We start from the raw sequence: 18,550 nt of genomic DNA, 5'->3' as shown, positions 1-18,550 counted from the left end.
TGTTGCCACATTAACTCTATCATCAATGAGTAAAATGTCAAGCTAAGTGCACACATGGCTAGAACATTTCTAATTTTGTATGTTTTAACTTTAAACATACATAGATCTTTTCAAGCATGAACTGTCTTCTTTTGTAATTCCCTCAACATAACTTCTCTTTTTTTATACCTTTATTTTTAAAAAAAGAAAAGTAGTGCCATTTTCTTGTAGCTACTGAGCAGGGGATGGTGTTGGCAGGGGGAAACATTACTTTCTCCCTTGCAATCAAAAGCTCCCAATCTGGCACCAATCGTTTTAGCTCTGTGAAGGCAGGCTTTTCTGAGGGAACAAAACACCCACTGCCTTCGCACTTCACATTATTATTTAATTATTCCACCTAAAATTCCCAAGAGGTAGAACATTCACTCGAGAGAAGAGGAAATTTGAAAACTGTTTTTACAAAGTCACTCTGCAAGTTGGTGGCAGAGAACTGAAAGAAAATAGAATGTGGCAGCTCATGGTATTAACTCTAAGGTAAAGACAAATTGCTGATATGATGTGGAAATGTATTTGGATAACAAAGCACCTGCCCTGACAGTTACAGAGTGTCTACCTATTCATTGATATGGGCTTAAAATATGCACCATTATCTGCGGATGATGTGACCATCTGAAAATTGTTCACATCAATGTGCAATTTAATGAGGATTTGAGACCTACTATGTGCCAGACTCAATGCTGAGCTCTGGTAAATGTAAATGTAAAAAATGAGGATCGTCCACTGAGAAATATTCCAATTTTTCAGCTAAAAATCCAGTCTTGCTGACATTTTCACAATTTCAATGTCCCCTTTCCGCCTGTCATAGACCCTAACTATTATCAACTAACGTTGATTAGAATTAAGCTGCCACCAAAGGCCACGGCTTTTAATAGTAGAAACTTTGACAGAAAATGTTTGTGATAATGCAAAATGCTGAATTTGATAGTTCTGATAACTATAAATATTTACATACCAGTTAGTTATCAGTGAATATAAGATTTAAACTAAAAATGTACTTGGATTCTATCTTGTCATCATAGAGGTACGTTTCTTTCTAAAGCTGTTTGCTTAGAAGGGCAGTAACTTCACGATGCTGATATTTTTTAATAGTGTGACTGGCAGAATTCTAAAACGTTCTCCAAGACCCTCGTGCTCTGCTGTTGTCCTCGTCCTGTACTCCTGTACAACCCTGGGGACATGTGAATAGGATACAATATTCACTCCCATAATTAGGTTTGTTATATGTCACATTGGCTGTTAAGAAAAGGAGATTATCCTCCATGGCAGATGAGCCCCTAAAAGAAACTAGACTCTTCCTGGCAAGAAAGATTCAAAATAGCAGAGGGACACAAGGAAGGTTCTCCATCATTAGTTTTGAAAATGGAGGTGGGGGGCCATGTAGAAAGGAAGGAGAATGGCCTCTAGGAGCCGAGAACCATCCCTAGCTGATAGCCAGCAAGGAAATGGGAACCTCAGTCCTGCAACCACAAGGAATTAAATCCTGCCACAACCACATAAGCTTGAGAGTACCTGGAGCCCCCAGGTGTGAATAAAGCCTGCCCAACGTAGCAATTTAAGTCTTATGAGAGACTGAGCAAAGAGCCCAGCCAAGGTCATGCTCAAACCTCTGGCCAGCAGAGCTGTATGTTAACAAATGACTTTTGTTTTAAGCTGCCAAATGTGTGGTAATTTGCTAAGCAGCAATAGAAACTCAATACAAACAGTGTTAAAAAAGTCTTAATTTGAAACTTTAAGGCAATCATTTTTATGACATAATGTTAAAATGCTTTTTATAGAAACATGTTTTTGTTCACTCAAACTGCGTTTGTCATAGCAGGTTGATTTTACACACTAGCACTGGGATAATTAATCTAGTCCTAATTAACTCAACCATTAAAAAATCATCGTCATTACTTTTAGAATTAGAAACATAAGTAAAGATAAACCTGTTGTAAAAATACCTTTGACAAGTAAAAATTTAATTGTAGAAAATTAACTTTAAATATAATTCAGGAATCTTGATTTTTGTTGTATTATGCTTGATATTTTAACTATTTACTGGCTCTTCCCTTATACCCTTACCCAAAGGCCTTGACATTTTTTTTTCAATCTCATCTGTCTCCTATTTCTTCAATCTTTCTCTCCCTTCCTTTTTCTTCCTGCCTCCCAGGCCATGGAAGACAATGGAACAGTATTCCACCCTAAAAAGAAAGGAGCTATAAAGCCATGAAAAGACATGGAGGAAACTTAACTGCATACTACTCTGTGAAAAGTGCCCATCTGAGAAGGCTACACACTTGATTCCACTATATGACATTCTGGAACAGACAAAACTATGCAGAGAGTAAAAAAAATCAAAGGTTGGGAGTGTAGGAGAGATGTATAGGTGGAGCACAGCTGATTTTTAGAGCAGGAAAATACTATGTATGATGCTATAATGTAAATACATTTTGCAAATTTGTCCAAACCCATAGTATGTACAACATCAGAAGGGAACATTAATGTAAACTATGGACTCTGAAACGATGTGTCGTAGGTTTAACAATGGTCACAAATGTACCACTTTGGTAGGAGATGTTGATAATGGGGGAAGCTACCCATGTGTAGGGGAAGGGGGTATATAGGAAATCTCTGTACCTTCATCTCAACTATACTGCGATCCTAAAAATAGTCTTTAAAAATAGCATAAGAGAAAAAGGACTGGGAAGAAAATCACCCATAGTTCCGATATGAAAACCCAGACATTAACAGTTTGGCAAACTCTCTTCTTTCAACATTTTGCTTTTCTTTTCATAGGGTTTTGTACTTTGCATAGGTATAATTATTCCTTCTTCAATTTTTAAAACTGTAAAAATAGTTATGCACTTTAAAAAATATTTAAATTGACAGAAATATATAGAGTACGGAAGGAATACATATTTAAGTGGGGCTATACAGAGTATGTATTTCTTTTACACTTGGGAGAAAATGTAACTATACATTTTATAAAGCCATATGCCACACACTTTCCACACCGAAACATAAAAACATCTCTCTTCCAGCATATTATATGACATAATTAATATTACTAAAACACCTACCTCCTTTTCCAACATCAAGCCTTCTGCCCTGAGGTTCTTTTCAAATGTGTTTCTTTTGTCATATTGTATATTTGACTTTCTATAAACCAGGATGTAATCGATCCGCTTTTTGCCATCTTTGAATAGCAGTCCACTGGATGCTATGTAATTCATGTCATTCTGCAAACGAAACAATGACTGTTAGTAGTGTGGGTTAGACGAGCACACACATTTTGGTCTTAGTTACTTTTCTTTGGATACTGGCAATCCAATGTGAAAAAATATGTTTTTACATTCCTATTATAAGATAGGGAAAGATGACTTTAAACATTTGCACTCTACTCTAGGAAATAAGCTAGAAAGTAATGGGATAGGATTTGAAGTGAGGCATTCTAATATCTGAACATGGTTTCTCTGATGTTGACATCAAAATGCATGTGTTTTGTTCAATACAGCCCTATATGATCTTATTTAATACAACTTCCATTTCAAAGATAAAGACGCTATGGCTTAAAAAAACATAGGTACAAGAATTGAAACCAATATTATTTCCTTTATTAAACAATATGCAGACCAGGCTCTTCCCAAACCTATGTTCAGCAACACTAAACCAAACAGTAATTCCCAAGCTGCTTGCTCCAAGAAATACTTGCTCCCAGGAGATAAGACTGTGATCCAACTAAATTAGCTGACGTATGGACACTGCATGAAAGCCCTCACCTGCTGTGCCCACCCTCTCCAGTTGTTTTTCAGACTCCGCCCAATTTTCTATCCAATTTCTGCCTTGTGTGTTTTACAGCCTGTATTCAATGAGAGGCTATTACCACGTTCACCTTACTGTCTGCACCCGACTCCTGCTCTGTATTACATGTGTGTATTTCCTAAGCGTGGCGCTACCAATTAAAAGTCATTACTGACATGGAGTCAATCAGTTTACAGCTAATAAGGTACTGATTTCATTTCCTCCCAGAGACAGCTTGTGATATCTTGGCAACAAGTCCCCCATAACGTGATTGGCCTACTACTCCGGCAGGCAATGCCACACTGACTTTTTGACTTTGAAAAATAAAAATGTTTTCAGATTCACAACATAGTGAGTCACCAAAGGAACCCAAACAGCGCCTGTCACAGACCCACCGGAGGCTGTCTCCGAGGCCCAGCAGGGTAACGGTGCACGCAGGCTTAGGGCACAGAGGAGAGAGAAGCGCTGTTTGTTCTTTCAGCCGCAGAAGAGGTGGGCGGGACGCAGAGTTCCCAGACCCAACATAAAGCTTCTCCGTGGTAGCGGCCTAAGAGCGACTTGTCCCCTCTGGGGTTTCCATAGGACCTGCTTCCCCTCCCTTTCGCTTGATGCTCAGAGGAAGTGCAAGCTTGCAAGCCCCGGATGAAGGAGTGGGGTTCCTGGGGAAGCAGGCTGTGCCTCCTCTCTCACTGCATATGCTCTTGGGGGGCGCGGGGGGACAAACCACTGCACCTGCCCTGACCTGGAGGCAGGTGCGAACGGGTTCTGCAGCCCCACCTGCCCACAGGATATGTAGCTGACGGGCAAGACTGTTTGCTCCAAGTGGTAGCTTCAAAATTGCATATATATTGAAACTGCAGACATTCCAGACCCCGAGCGGATCTTGACCTTCATGTACTTCTCGAGTTTCAGACCCCCAGGAAGACTTTGAGAGGAAGAGAGACACCTGGGAATGAGCAGGACTTAAGATGCCTGTTCTTCCTAGTGCTTGATAACTTCACAGCATTTAGAGCTTCATGGTTTATTTTTAAATCACATTAACATTTTAAGAGCTTTAAAAATGACTGAGCTGCTAAGTGAAGGAAGCCAGTCTGAAGACCAGGAGGCAGGGATCCCTTAGGCCATCCTAGAGTCTGTCTGTCACAGGTTTATGCATTAGATAATATTTAAAGAACTGGTTTAAAAGAGTAAAAGGTTAACCCAGTCCGTTAGAGCACAGTCCAGACATGCCAAGGTTGTGGTTTCGATCTGGTCAGGACACATACAAGAAGCAACCAATGAATGCACAGATAGGGGAACAACAAATCCATGTTCCTCCCTCTGGGTCTCCCTCTGTCTCTCTCTCTCTCTCTCTCTCTCTCTCTCTCTCTCTGTCACTCCCTTCCTCTCTCTGGCTCTCTCTAAAAGCAGTCAATAAAAAATAAAGTAAAATAGAATAAAATAAAATAAAGGATTAAAAGGTTGATTAAAGAAAGAAATCTTACGAAATACCATACGAGAGAAGGAAGGCCTATGGTCTCATTCACAAAACCCTCAATAGAACTACTGGGGGATAGATAAATTATCAGTCTGGAAAATGTCACAACAGGGGAAAGAAAAAAGAAAAAAAGAAGAAAAAGAAGCAGTCTGGGTTTTACCCCGGGTTCTACCCCTGCTGAAGCGTCTTTAGAAAACTGACTTCCTCCCGTGGCTCAGTTCCCCTACCACGAGACAAAGTGTGGGTGTTATCACAAGTAAAGGCCCTTTAGGCCTGACATTCCATGATGCTCATTTTTCCCCCCAAATGTTTCTCCAAGAGCCTCTTTTCTAAGATCTCTCAGATCTTTCAATGGACTCTGGCTAGAGTTTATATTTCTGCAAAGAATGATGCTCACATAGATACCCAGCAGCTGAATTCACTCTCTGCAGTGCTTCAGAGGTCTTGGGGAAAACTGTAGATGACATTTGAGATTGTTTTACTTCTGCCCGAGTAAGCACCTTTAGCATCATGAAGGAGAAAACAAGCGACAAGGGCTTCTCTTATTCCAAAATGAGAAGCAGTCTCTGCGTTAATTCAGTGTCATCAGATCTCACAAATCAACTGGATTACAAAGCACATACTTTTTGGAATGTGGCACTTTTTTGACCACTGAAAGTTTGAAGGGGAAAATGCAGAGACAGAAAATCCTCCTAGTGAAATTGAGCACCAGGTTTGAGAGGCACAACCCACAGCAGCAGGGCTGGGGCCCCAGCAACATGGCAAACGACATTTCAAAACCCTCCTGCAGTGAAACACCGAGAAATGGTTGATCAAATAAGACACACATATTTTGAAACTCACAGAGAAATTAGCAGGAAGGTATGTAAAACTCTGGTTTCCAGGTATAAAAGAAAGAGGTAGAAAACCATAAAACATACAAGCAAGTTGATAATGGTCTGCATAGGGCCTAAAATTCAGTAACAAAAAATAACAATAGTGAAAGCTAAAATATGGTCTCTTTACTAAATTATGCTGATTCTGGTGAACTAGATATCCAGATTTAAAAAAAATAGTTAGACTCCTTTAGACTTGATTCAAACATCAGTTCTGGTCCAGACATAAACCTATAAATTTATGGCCAATTGACTTTCCACAACATTGCTAAGGAAATTCAATAGGAAAACGGTCTTTGCAACAAAATGGTGCAAACTGTATATCCATGTGCAAAAGAAGTTGGACCCCCACTTAAACCACACACAAAAGTTTACTCAAAACAGACCTAAATGTAATAGGAAAAACTACAAAATGATAACATCTTAAGTAAATATTTGGGACCTTGGGTTAGGTCATGATTTCAGATACAACACAAGATAAAATATGGTAAAAAGCATTCCATGAGGTCTAAGGGGCATCATTAGTAACAAATGATCACCCCGGGGCTCATGTGCTGAAGAGATGTGAACAATGTCAAGTTCCACATCAACCACATAAGACAACTTTTCACATAAACTCTACTTAAACCCAGCCTGAACTTATTCAGCAATTCTGCTGTGTTCAGTTCGAATTACCAAGTAAATATACCTAAGAAGTCAATGAAATTCTGCAAATGAAAATTTTTAGACTAGAAGATCAAATTTTAAATGCAAAACAAAATTAAATGACATTTTATTGTAAAGCAGTTTGAGAAAATGAACCTTGTAACAGAGTTTGAAAAAATCAATAACACTACTTAAATACCATGTCAATAACTTGTAACATCAGTGTAATTACTTGCAACATCAACACATGAATGCTACACTCTCTTTTACAGAGCTCTCAAAACAAAACAAAAGAGTGTTTATAAATAAAGGTGCACTTGATGATTTCTAGCATGTGGTTAGGACACTAATTTAAAATACTGGTAACCTCACAAATCCAATGACTATATTCCTGAAAAATGAAGCACTATTTCTAGTTATTCAGATCAATCTTACCCATGAACAGGAAAATTTATGCAAAGAAAAATCTTAAAAATTATCAAAGAACTCACAAGATAGTGAGGAATTGCTAGATCAAGTCCAGGGCACAGCAGAAATCAGAAATGGAAAGGTAAACTGCATACGTGAGCACTTAGGTAGCTTTTACCCCTAAGGCACATCCTGCGAATGTAGGCTTCTCTATAAGCACCTTTCTGGGGGCTGGGTGCCAGGAATACAAATGGTGAGTAAGCCAAACAGCTTAAGTCTGCCCAATATATTTTTAGGATAACTCAGTAATAAGTGTACTTGAAATATTAAGATACTCCCTTCTTTTGGCTCTAGATTCAATAACAGGCGAATGGCAGGTAGGAAAAGGGGAGGAAGCACAACACAGGAAGGTCAGATTCTACAAGGGCAGGTTAAATTCATTTGCATTTCAGCAAATGCAAATAAAATTGTCAAGTCAAAAATATAGGACAGGGGAAAAAGTGTTTCTGAAAACAGAGGAATGGCCCAGAACCTTACTCCAGTCAAAGGCTACTGTTTCACTAGAATATTTAACTTGAAACGGCAGACCTTCAGATTAGAGATCAAAGTTTCTGGCACTGGACAGCTTGCTGCTAGTAGTATCATTTGTGTACCTGACCATATGTGGAAATTGGGATAATCCACGTATGCTCCAAACTATTTTAAACTCTTGTCACTAATCACATATTCTAAGAAAGCAGAGAATAAAGTTTCCCATAACCTTCACACCAAGATGGATCTGATCTGATGAGAAATGTATTGGCTTCTGCAGAAAAGATGTGCCCTAGGCTGTGTTCCTTACATCTGCGGAAAATTTCCATGACCCAGCAGTCCTGTGTTCCTCTTTCCTTCTCTAAAGCTCCACCAATAAGACCAGAAACTCTTGAGATCAAGCAAGGGGAAGAGGGTGACAACTACTTTTGCTAAAATCATAAAGCAGAGCACCTTGTCACATTGGCTACGAACAGTCTACTCATCCGAAAAACACATCAGGTCACGTTGGAAACTTTGAAAAGCTGGCACTGAAAATGTACAATGCAGCATTAATGTCTGTTTTAGAAGAAGCTTAGTTCTTTCCAGTACCAAAATGAATCTGGTTGCTCCAAGTTACATATTTCATAAAGAGACAGAGAGAAAGATGAACGCGATGAGGTCCTCGTGGGTATCACTGAAGATGCTGGCCCTGGCTACTTGGACTTGTATAGGCTTCTCCACTGGTGATTGTTTAAACTCCTAAACTGTGGCGGAGTAAGTCAAGACAAAGCCAGTGGTTTTTAATCCTGCTTTGGTAATAGGCGATATTCCGAGAAACCCCCCCACAGACGTGCATATTCCTATCACCATGCATACAATTTCAGAGAGTTTATGGATCCCCTGGAGCTCATGTGGGAGCCCTGGAGAGCTTCCTGGACAGCGGGCTAAGAACTCCCAGATCTGAGAGCCCAGGATCCTCCCCATCCTGAGAACACCTGCCTGCCTCTGTAACTCGGCTCCCTCAGCGAGCCTTGGCAGCCAGGCCCTGAATCTCTTACACAGCAGACCCTCTAAACACTTTGGAAGCCCCACAGCTAAACTAACAGTGTAGCCATTTGAATTTGTACAAAAAAGGGGCACCAGTGAAGGTAACCAACATTTCCTTTTTACTTGTTAATCTTTCCTTTTCGGAGACTATGAACAACCAGCACACATGGCCTCATGTTCGAAACTGAGTTAAGTAGAAGCATGCATATTTCTTTAATTTTCTGAAAACAACATGACTTGTAGTTGGGTACCAGAGTTGAGGATCCACTCCCACTTCTTATCTCGTGTTACTATGCATAAATACTTAGTGTTTCAACATCTTTACTTATAAAATGGTAATAAATGGGCCTATTTACTTCCCTAAAAATTGTGAAAGTGGTGGCTGATGTGTGTAAACTAAGTGGCATGAGTGCCAGACTTCTTAGGCTCTAGATAAATGACAACTGTCATCTGGGAAGTGATTAGACAAGGCACAATATGGCATTGTTTCTCAAAATTTAACATATGTGTATATTTTGCCATAGCCACAGACCATGTACTTAATACTTTTTTCTTTAGATTGCGCTCTTCCTTTAAAAAATAGCCTTCGCCAAAATAATGTTAACTTAAAAAGAACCTGTTTTGTGTGGTTGTTATGTTTTTCTAATACACATTCAAGTAAGGTCACCTTTATGAAAAAACTGTTTCAATTGTTACTGTGTAGCTTAAAAAAATATTTTGAAAACCAGGTTTTGGCAAACATGTGGCTATGAGAAATCATTAAACCTTAGCTACTTTGAGCTATAGATCATGTTTTGTGTGTGCCTACTTCCCCCAGATATTTGTTCAGGTGATTGGGGACAGAGAAGTGAACAGCAATTAGAAAAATAAAATGAACAAGAAAGTGAAGGCCTGTATGCTGCAGTTTGAATAAAACAAGTTTATTTACCTACTATGTGCTGCAAATTGTGCCTTTTTCTTTATCTTAGTTTTCCCTTCCCATCCTATGGGAGTCAGTGCAGCCTAGAATGAAATGTTTATTTTTTGCAGGTAGACAGATCCGGATTTGAATTCTGGATCTGTCTCTTAACTGCTTACATGGGCCTGGATTTTGCCAACCTCTGTGCTCACTGGTTTCCTCATTCATAAAGTGGGAGACAAATATTCCTACAACATAGAATTAAGTACTCACAAGTACTGATATAGTGTTCTTCTGTCCTTGTTAGGCATGGAGAAAAAACAGTAAACATGGCACAACTGCTGCTGCAGAAGTTAATATAGGTCCTGATAAAAAAGCCATGGTACATTTACACCATGGACTACTATGCAGCTATAAAAATGAAGGATCTCATACCCTTTGGGACAGCTGGAGTGAAATAAGCCAGGAAGAGAAAGACAAATACCACATGATCTTACTTATATGTGGAATCTAATGAACAAAATAAACAAACAAAATAGTACCAGAGGCATGGAAGCATGGAACAGACTGCCGAATCTCAGAAAGAAGCAGGGGAAGGGGGCTGGGAGAGATTAACCAAAGAATTTATATGCATATATGCATAGCCCATGGACACAACAACAGTGTGGGGAAGGCCGGGGCGGGGCAGGAGCCGGGCAGAGGGAGGCAAAGGCGGGAGATGGGGGACATTCGTAATACGTTCAACAATAAAAATAAATTATAAAAGAAATATAGCTTTTCCTTATTTCTGGGACTTCTTGGGGTCTCCCAATGATGAAGAAGTCTGAGGCCCTGCTTCCATTTTCTCAACAGCCTCTGTACATTGGGATCTTCCACTGAGAGCCAACTTGCACCTGCTCATGAGAGCCAATTTTTTAAATTTTCAGAAATTCTGTGAACCAGCTGACCTCACATGGGTAGTGTAAATAGGGCAAAGGGAGTATTTACATCATGGAAATCAGCAAATACTTGTTTTTTCAGTCCTTTTACCACCACTACTTATACATGTCAGGCCCATGGAGACAGAGACCACATCTTTGTTGGTTACAAGTTTTTGAGGTGTGTAGTCTAGTGTGCTATATGGTGCGTGTATGAATTAGATCAACAGGAAGGTTAACAAACACATTCAATAACTCATTCTCAAAACGTTTATATGACCCTCAAAATCATAATGACTGAGCCTCATAAAAAAATCCCTAATAGGCTAGTTCCACCATTTCCATAATCCCCTTAGGATATGGAGGAGATGCATGGGGATAAATTACATGTGTGGGTGAAGGGAGAACACAACATGGATTTTGTAAACAGTCTCTGGGAACCTGGTCCATTGCAAGGCAGGATATCTAGCTCACAGTGGACGAGTTTAAATAGGACAAGCAATCTGTTTTCCAAGAAGAGTTTTGGGCAGCTATAGTTTTAAAGTTGCTCTTTAATCTCCAGCTATTAAGAAACACCATGGTGTAGAAATAAAGGCACTGGTGTTTGTGCTGAAAGATTGCTGTGACTGATTTCTTGGAGGCTTTGGAAGCCAAACAAATATAAGTCACCAAAGAGCCCTTGCAAATCAGGATGGGGCGTACAGGGCCGTGGTAGTCACATCAAGTAGCGGTGAACTAAGAGCACACAGCATTAGAGAGGATTCTTAATAACAGTATGCAACATCTATTTAGTTAATGCCACTTTGCCACTAAAAGCTTCCTTTCCTGTTGGCCTGTTTGGACCCAGCACCACTTTAAGACCTTAATCAAAGAACTTATATGTTTATAAGCATAACCCATGGACGCAGACACTGGTCTGGGGAAGGCCTGGGGGCGGGGTGGATGCAGGGTGGAGGGGATCAATGGGGGTAAAAAGGGGACATCTGTAATACTTTCAACAATATTTAAACAAACAAACAAACAAAAAGACCCTATCAAGCAGAGATGACAGGTTCCAAGGTCCAAGTTCATCAAGAGTAGTCGTTTCTCTAATCTTGTCCCTGGCCCAGAATCCCTTTCCCCTTCACAAATGGCTGCTTTACGTTCATTAATAAAACACATTTTACTAAGTGTCAGAAACGCCAGCAGCCTCTGCTCAACTCCAAGATCTCACGCCAGAGAAGTCTCTTGAAGGCAGCACCCTGAATACCTTCTTGTTACCAAAGGAAGAACAGCTTACCTAAGGACTGAGATGAAAATTTACAAACACATAAACACCTTGATCACTCTGGCAAGCATTTGCAGTTAGTTTTGAAAATACTGCTTTCCAATGCAGTGACATCACAAAAAAACAAAACCCCATAAACATAATTCTAAATAATGTCAGTCCAGAGGCTTCTATTTAGGAATCCTAAAAACACTCTCTTCTAACCACTCAATCCCCCTTGTGATTTTTTGATAAATAAATTTTCTAAATAATACTTGCTTTATTGATGCATACACGTCTTTTAAAACACATTCAACATATTTTAGACAATACAAGCGATAAATACAAATGGACCTTCATATGGTTATATAAACTTTCCTTATATAGAGATATAAAGGCATTTGAAGTCAGATAACTTCTCAGTAGGAAGTTTTCCTAGACACACATATAAAATATGTATTCTGCTTACTTCTAAGCGCCTTGGCTGCTGTACATACATGATGTAGCCCAGACTCGACTTTTGTTCATGCTGCTCCTCCAATTGTCCCAACCCTTCCTCTGCTCTCAATAATGGCATTTTCAACTCTTATTATTTTCCCCACTCTGCCTTTGTTTTCCCAATAATCAACACAAAATAAAGTGAAAGTACTTCTAGAGATAACAGCTCAGAGATCATTGCTATCGCAAGTTCAGAGTTTTCTTTCTCTCATTCTCTTCTCTCTCCCCAAAACATAGGTGCAAATGTATGAGTGTGCGTATATATTATGTATTATATAGAATATGCAATGCATAATGCAGACTCACGTGGAATTTTATACATACCGGTACGAAATCTGTTCTTATTCAACTGTATGCTACGAATATCTGTATTAACCAGAACTCCTTCAGTTCCAAATGACAGAAATCCAATACAAGCCAGACAATCATAACTTCCCCCCGACCCCAGAAGGCTTTTCCTTTTCATACAGTAAAAATTATTTAGCTCTCTACCTCTAAGAAGTCCAGAAATAGACTGGATAGCTTCTAGAACAGCAGGTTTTGGAGATTATTCAAATGCAGCTGTCAGGATTCTCATTATCTCTACTATCAGATCTCTACTCTCTCTCTTAATTCTGTTTTTGTTTGTTTGCTTTTCTGTTTGCCTTTCTATGGGGAAAGATGGAGGGAGCATCTTTCCCCATAGTTCTGGAAGAACACCCCAGAGAGGAATTCAGCTTAGACACCTTGTCCAAAACTGTAATCTGTCATTACAGATGGAGAATTCTATTGGCTATCTTAGGTACGTAAAGATGGTCAGTTCCACCTGAACCCCAAAGTAAGTGATATTTGGGTAAAACAACAGGAAAAGCCCATAAAGTTTTCTCTAATTTCACTTCAGTTAGGCAGAAAACAGAAGCTGTTCCAAGGGAGGGTGATGAGTTATTTTCATCTTGTTTAAGTGCAAGAAATACATATGAGACCAAGGATCCATAACACTGGGGTTCCCAAAACTTTTACTTGCTTTTTGGGGAGGGTGTCTGAGGCCTGATGGTCTCAGCAGCTCAAGTGGAAGAGATCTGCTGGGTCAGGGTATCCCAGAACCAGGGCGGAAAATACCACAACTTTATATTCCCATATTTTATTTATTGTTGTGCTATCAGCCCACAAGAGGATTAGTGGTGCAGGTTAGCTCTGTCCTATTGCACTGTGAAATAGCTGAACACCATTCTTTTTATTTACCTTCTACTGAAGGATATTTAGGTTTGTTTTGCTAAATTATTCTTTGCTATGATTCATAATGTAATTGATACCTTTGTTTATATATCTCTGTTAACCTCTCTGATTATTTTATTAATACAAATTCCTAGAAATAAAGTTACTCTAAATTTTTATTCCTTTAAACACAAGCTTCATTACCTTAACTCTTTAAGGTCACACACATAACTAAAGTTGTAATGTTTTCCTAATTTTCTCTTGCATGTTTATTCATTTCACAAGTTCACTGTGAGTCCCTCTTATGAGTAAGGTTTTGTGCAGGGCACTAATGTAATTACAAAGAAAAATAATCCATGGCCTTCATCTTTTAAGAGAGAGTAATTTAGTCAGAAAGATAGGAGGACAAGTAAATTACAGTTTGGTGTGATTTATACCATCGGAGGAGTGAGTGCAGGTATTTTGAGAACAAAGGCATACCAACTGTCCAGAGAGAGAGAAGTCTTCATTCGGAAGTAATATGTTCTCTTCAACAAATGGTGATAGAATTGGACATCCAAATGCAAAAAATGAGTCTAGACTTTACATTTCACAAAAAATAATACAAAATGGATCACAGACTTATATGTAAAATGCAAAACTACAAAACTCCTATAAAATAACAGGAGGAAACCTAGATGACCTTGGGTATGGTAATACCTTTTAAGATACAACACCAAAGACATGGGCCATGAAAGAAATAAGTCATGATCTGGACTTCCTTAAAATCTTACTCTGTGAACAATATCAAGAGAATTAGAAACTAACCACAAACAGGAAAATATTTGCAAAATACACATCTGCTAAAGGACTGTTATTCAACATATATAAACAACTCTTAACACTGAGAGATAAAAAAAAACACCAAACAACTTGATTAAAGATGCGGTCTAAGGCCTTAATAGACACTTCACCAAAGAAGACATACATATTAAAAATAAACATATGAAAAGATGGCCCACCCTATGTCATCAGAGAAATATAAATTAAAACAACAATGGGATACCACTACACATCTATTAGAGTGGCCAAAATCTGGACCATTCACACCACCCAATGCTGGTGAGGATGTGGAGCTCTCACACATTGCTGGTGCAAATTAAAAAAAAATGGTACAGCTACTCTGTAAGACAGTCTGAGAGTCTCTTAAAAACTAAACATATTCGTACCATATGATCTAACAATCACGATCCTTCGTGTTTACCCAAAGGAATCAAAAAGCCATGTCCCCATGAAAACCTACACATGGATGTTGACAGGAGCTTTACTCATAACTGACAAAACTTTGGATCAATCAAAATATCCTTCAGTGTATGAATGCATAAACTGTGGTACATCCAAACAGTGGAATATTATTCAGCACTAAAAATAAATGAGTGTTAAGCCATGTAAAGACATGGAGGCACCTTAAATGCATATTACTAAGTGAAAGAAGCTGATTTGAAAGGCTACATACTGTATGATTCCAACTATATGACACTCTGGAAAAGTCTTTCTCTCACACACACACAAAATTATAATTGTGCTTTCTATCTACTTTCTTTTTTCACTTCCTTGACATCTTCCTATATGAGAGAGTAAGAACAGTAATAAAAAGATCAGTGGTTGCTGAAAGGGGGTCAAGCAATAAACAGGCAGAGCATAAAGGATTTTTAAGACCGTGAAATTCCCTGTATGACACTATAATGATGGTATGTCACTATACATTTATTCAAACCCACAGAATGTACAATACCGACAGTGAAACCTAAGATAAACTAGGGATTTTGGTCGACTCATCACTGGTATTAAAAAAGTACCACTCTGGTAAGTGATGCTGATAACAGGGGAGGTTGTGCATGTGCGGGCAGGAGGGGTATTTGGAAAATCTCTGTACCTCCTCCTCAATTTAACTGTAATCCTAAAACTGCTCTAAAAATGGTCATTAAAAAGTGGTATGTGATTTGACTTCTGGAAAAAGTGAACGAAAGGAGGGGAGTTTGAGCACCCCTAGGCAGAGGCGGCACTGCACGCGAAGGCGCGGGCAGGGAGCGGGAGCGCGCTCAAGGTGCATAGGGCAGGCCGGGCGGCGGCTGGTGCCTGGAAGGCGCCCGGCAGCACGAAGGTTGCCGTGACCGGCCGAGGCCCACTGCTCCCGTGCCCGCTTCCCATCCAGCTCAAGGGGCGGCAGGTCGGGGAGGGGCAGGAGCTATATTTTATTCGTCAGGCACCTCCTAGCCTTTGTAGTCCCTGAAATGAATATGCAGGCCTGCGTGTGAGCGCACATACACACGCTCACACACTCACACACACACATTCACACACACACACACTCACACACACACATTCACACTCACACACACACACACTCACACATTCACACTCACACACACTCACACATTCACACTCACACACACACACTCACACACACACACACTCACATACACACACTCACACATTCACACTCACACACACTCACACACACTCACACATTCACACTCACACACACTCACACACACACACACTCACACATTCACACTCACACACACACTCACACATACACACACTCACACACACATTCACACACACACACACACTCTCACATATTCACACTCACACACACTCACACACACACTCACACATTCACACTCACACACACACACACTCACACACACATTCACACACACACACTCACACATTCACACTCACACACACTCACACACACTCACACATTCACACTCACACACACATACACACTCACACACACATTCACACACACATTCACACACACGCTCACACACTCACACACACTCTCACATATTCACACTCACACACACACACATACTCACAAGTGAATGACATTCTCATTATGATTATCTTCTCAGAGTCAGTTTTTTCTTTTTAATGAATATTTCAATTTAGGAATTTTATAATAATGTACATTTTTTAGTTGCATGTAAAAGGGAATAAAAAATCACCTATAATACCACTATTATAATTGGCATCTCTCTCTCACACACACATACACAGGTGAAATTATAGTGGGGCTTTCTATCTCCTTGCTTTTTTCACTTCCCTGACATATTCCCACATCATTATAATCAACCCCACTGTGATTTTTAAATAACTGCTACCTCTTTGGTTAGTTAGCCAAGTGGTTTCCACACTGTGACGTTGGGAACTGATGTATCCAACTCAACTGCAACCACTTCTGGCTAACCCACTGTTATTTTTCAGCTAAACTGCTGTACAGTCATTCCGATTCTACCACTGTTTCTGCACCCTCATGTACAGAGCTCCTCTTAAACACAAGCCCCCCAGCATAGTCCCTCTGCCACACTGTGCTTGCTTACCTCGCTCTCTCCTCTCCTCTCGGCCATCCTGGTGGTCAGCCTCTGTGTTCCTGCCACACGGGCCACATATCAGTTTCTCAAATACGCCAAGCTCCTTCCAGCCCAGGGCCCTCATAGGGCAAACTCCATGCCTAGAATGCCTCCTTCTCCCACTTGTCCCTCGGCTGACTTCTCATCTTTCAGAGGCTGCTTCCCTGATCACCCTGAGTAGCTCCTCTTGGCTACTTAATGACCCACTTAATGACAACTGGTAAACAGATATTTATGTGTGGGTTTACTTATTTATTTTATGTCTCATCTGCTGGACTACAAGCTTAGCAAGAGTAGAGATGTTGCCTAATTTATTCATCAATAAATATTGAGACTGAGTATAGGTTTGGTCACATGGTTAAGTCTCTCAAAATCCGAAGTACACTGGAGATATTAAGGGGAGTTTTAAGGCAATGGTTCTCATGGGGTACCAGCACCAGAAGCATCAATCATCACGTCATCGGAGAATTTGTTAGAAATGCAAATTCCATTGTGTAAATGTACCACAGCTTTTGTAGTACATTTGCACAATGGAATACTACTTGACCATAAAAAAGAAGGAAATTTTACCTTTTGCAACAGCATGGATGGACCTGGAGAGTATTATGCTAAGTGAAATAAGTCCTACAGTGATTCTGACAGTCCCAGTTTGACAACCACTGTTGTAAAGTATCTATTTAGAAATGGAACCATATATATACTTTGTTTAAAAATTGCCACAGCCACAATTTCTTAGAATGTGAGATTTGAACCTTAAATATCACTGAAAGTAATCTACTATTTTATTGACTAAAAAAGTTGTTCAAAATATTTTTTAAAATATTTAAATCTAACAATTAGTGATAGTTCTGTTTATCTGCTTGCTTTTAAGATTACAAAACATGCATATTTCTTATGAACATTAAATACAATTATGCAGCATAAAGTCTTCCCTGAAAAGAGTCCTCAAATGTAAAGCTGCTTTCATACCAATGGTTGAGTATTAATTCAGTTAAAATCAGGTAGAACTATGAAAACACTGTTTCCTACTTCTCTCAAGATGGTTCAAACACTGAATGGCTCTGGATGATTTATCAGGCACTTTGCCTTTGAGGCGAATAGTGCTTTTAGTTGTTTTCTTTAAGGGGAATCGTTTGCTTTCCACATGTGGAGTATCCTATGGAAAGAGCTAGTTCACTGGGCAGCACTATCAATGGGGTTACAGCAAAGATGGAAAATTCACTGTTGAAGATAAGAGCTCAGACTGGATGCAGAACACCTGAGTTGCCTGATCCCACTGGGTCGAGTGTGACTGGGAACACTGCCTAACAAAGCGGGCACCCACAGGCAGAATCAGGCTTCCAGAAAGTTAAGTGAGAACTAAAGAAACAATGCTGCTGAATTTCTATAATGCAACAAGCATTGTACAAGTGCTGCATCTTAAACATATTAATGTCTCTCCATCCATTTTTATTTACTCTAAAGCACAGGGTTTCTGGTTCACCTAATGAAAACCAGTCAAGCCTTTCATAGAACAGTCTATGGGGAGCACAGACCGTGGCTTTCTATTGGGTTCTCACTGAAATAAACATTTTTTAAAAATATGTGAACTTTACATATCCTCTTAGTGGAA

At 39.6% G+C, this 18,550-nt stretch overlaps 1 protein-coding gene across 1 annotated transcript in view; it reads right to left on the bottom strand.

Annotated features, from left to right (window-relative positions):
- Positions 1-18,550, bottom strand: part of ANO3 (anoctamin 3) — a 161,787-nt gene that overhangs the window by 85,664 nt on the left and 57,573 nt on the right. The window contains exon 5 of the mRNA XM_087821792.1: positions 3,099-3,257. Within this exon, the coding sequence (XP_087677918.1) occupies positions 3,099-3,257 (159 nt within the window). The remainder of the gene's footprint in view (positions 1-3,098; positions 3,258-18,550) is intronic.

Source organism: Miniopterus natalensis, chromosome 11 (assembly GCF_054644295.1).
Source record: "Miniopterus natalensis isolate mMinNat1 chromosome 11, mMinNat1.hap1, whole genome shotgun sequence".
Taxonomy (NCBI): domain Eukaryota; kingdom Metazoa; phylum Chordata; class Mammalia; order Chiroptera; family Miniopteridae; genus Miniopterus; species Miniopterus natalensis.
Note: the sequence above shows the minus strand (reverse complement) of the source record. Positions and strands in the feature narration are given on the sequence as shown.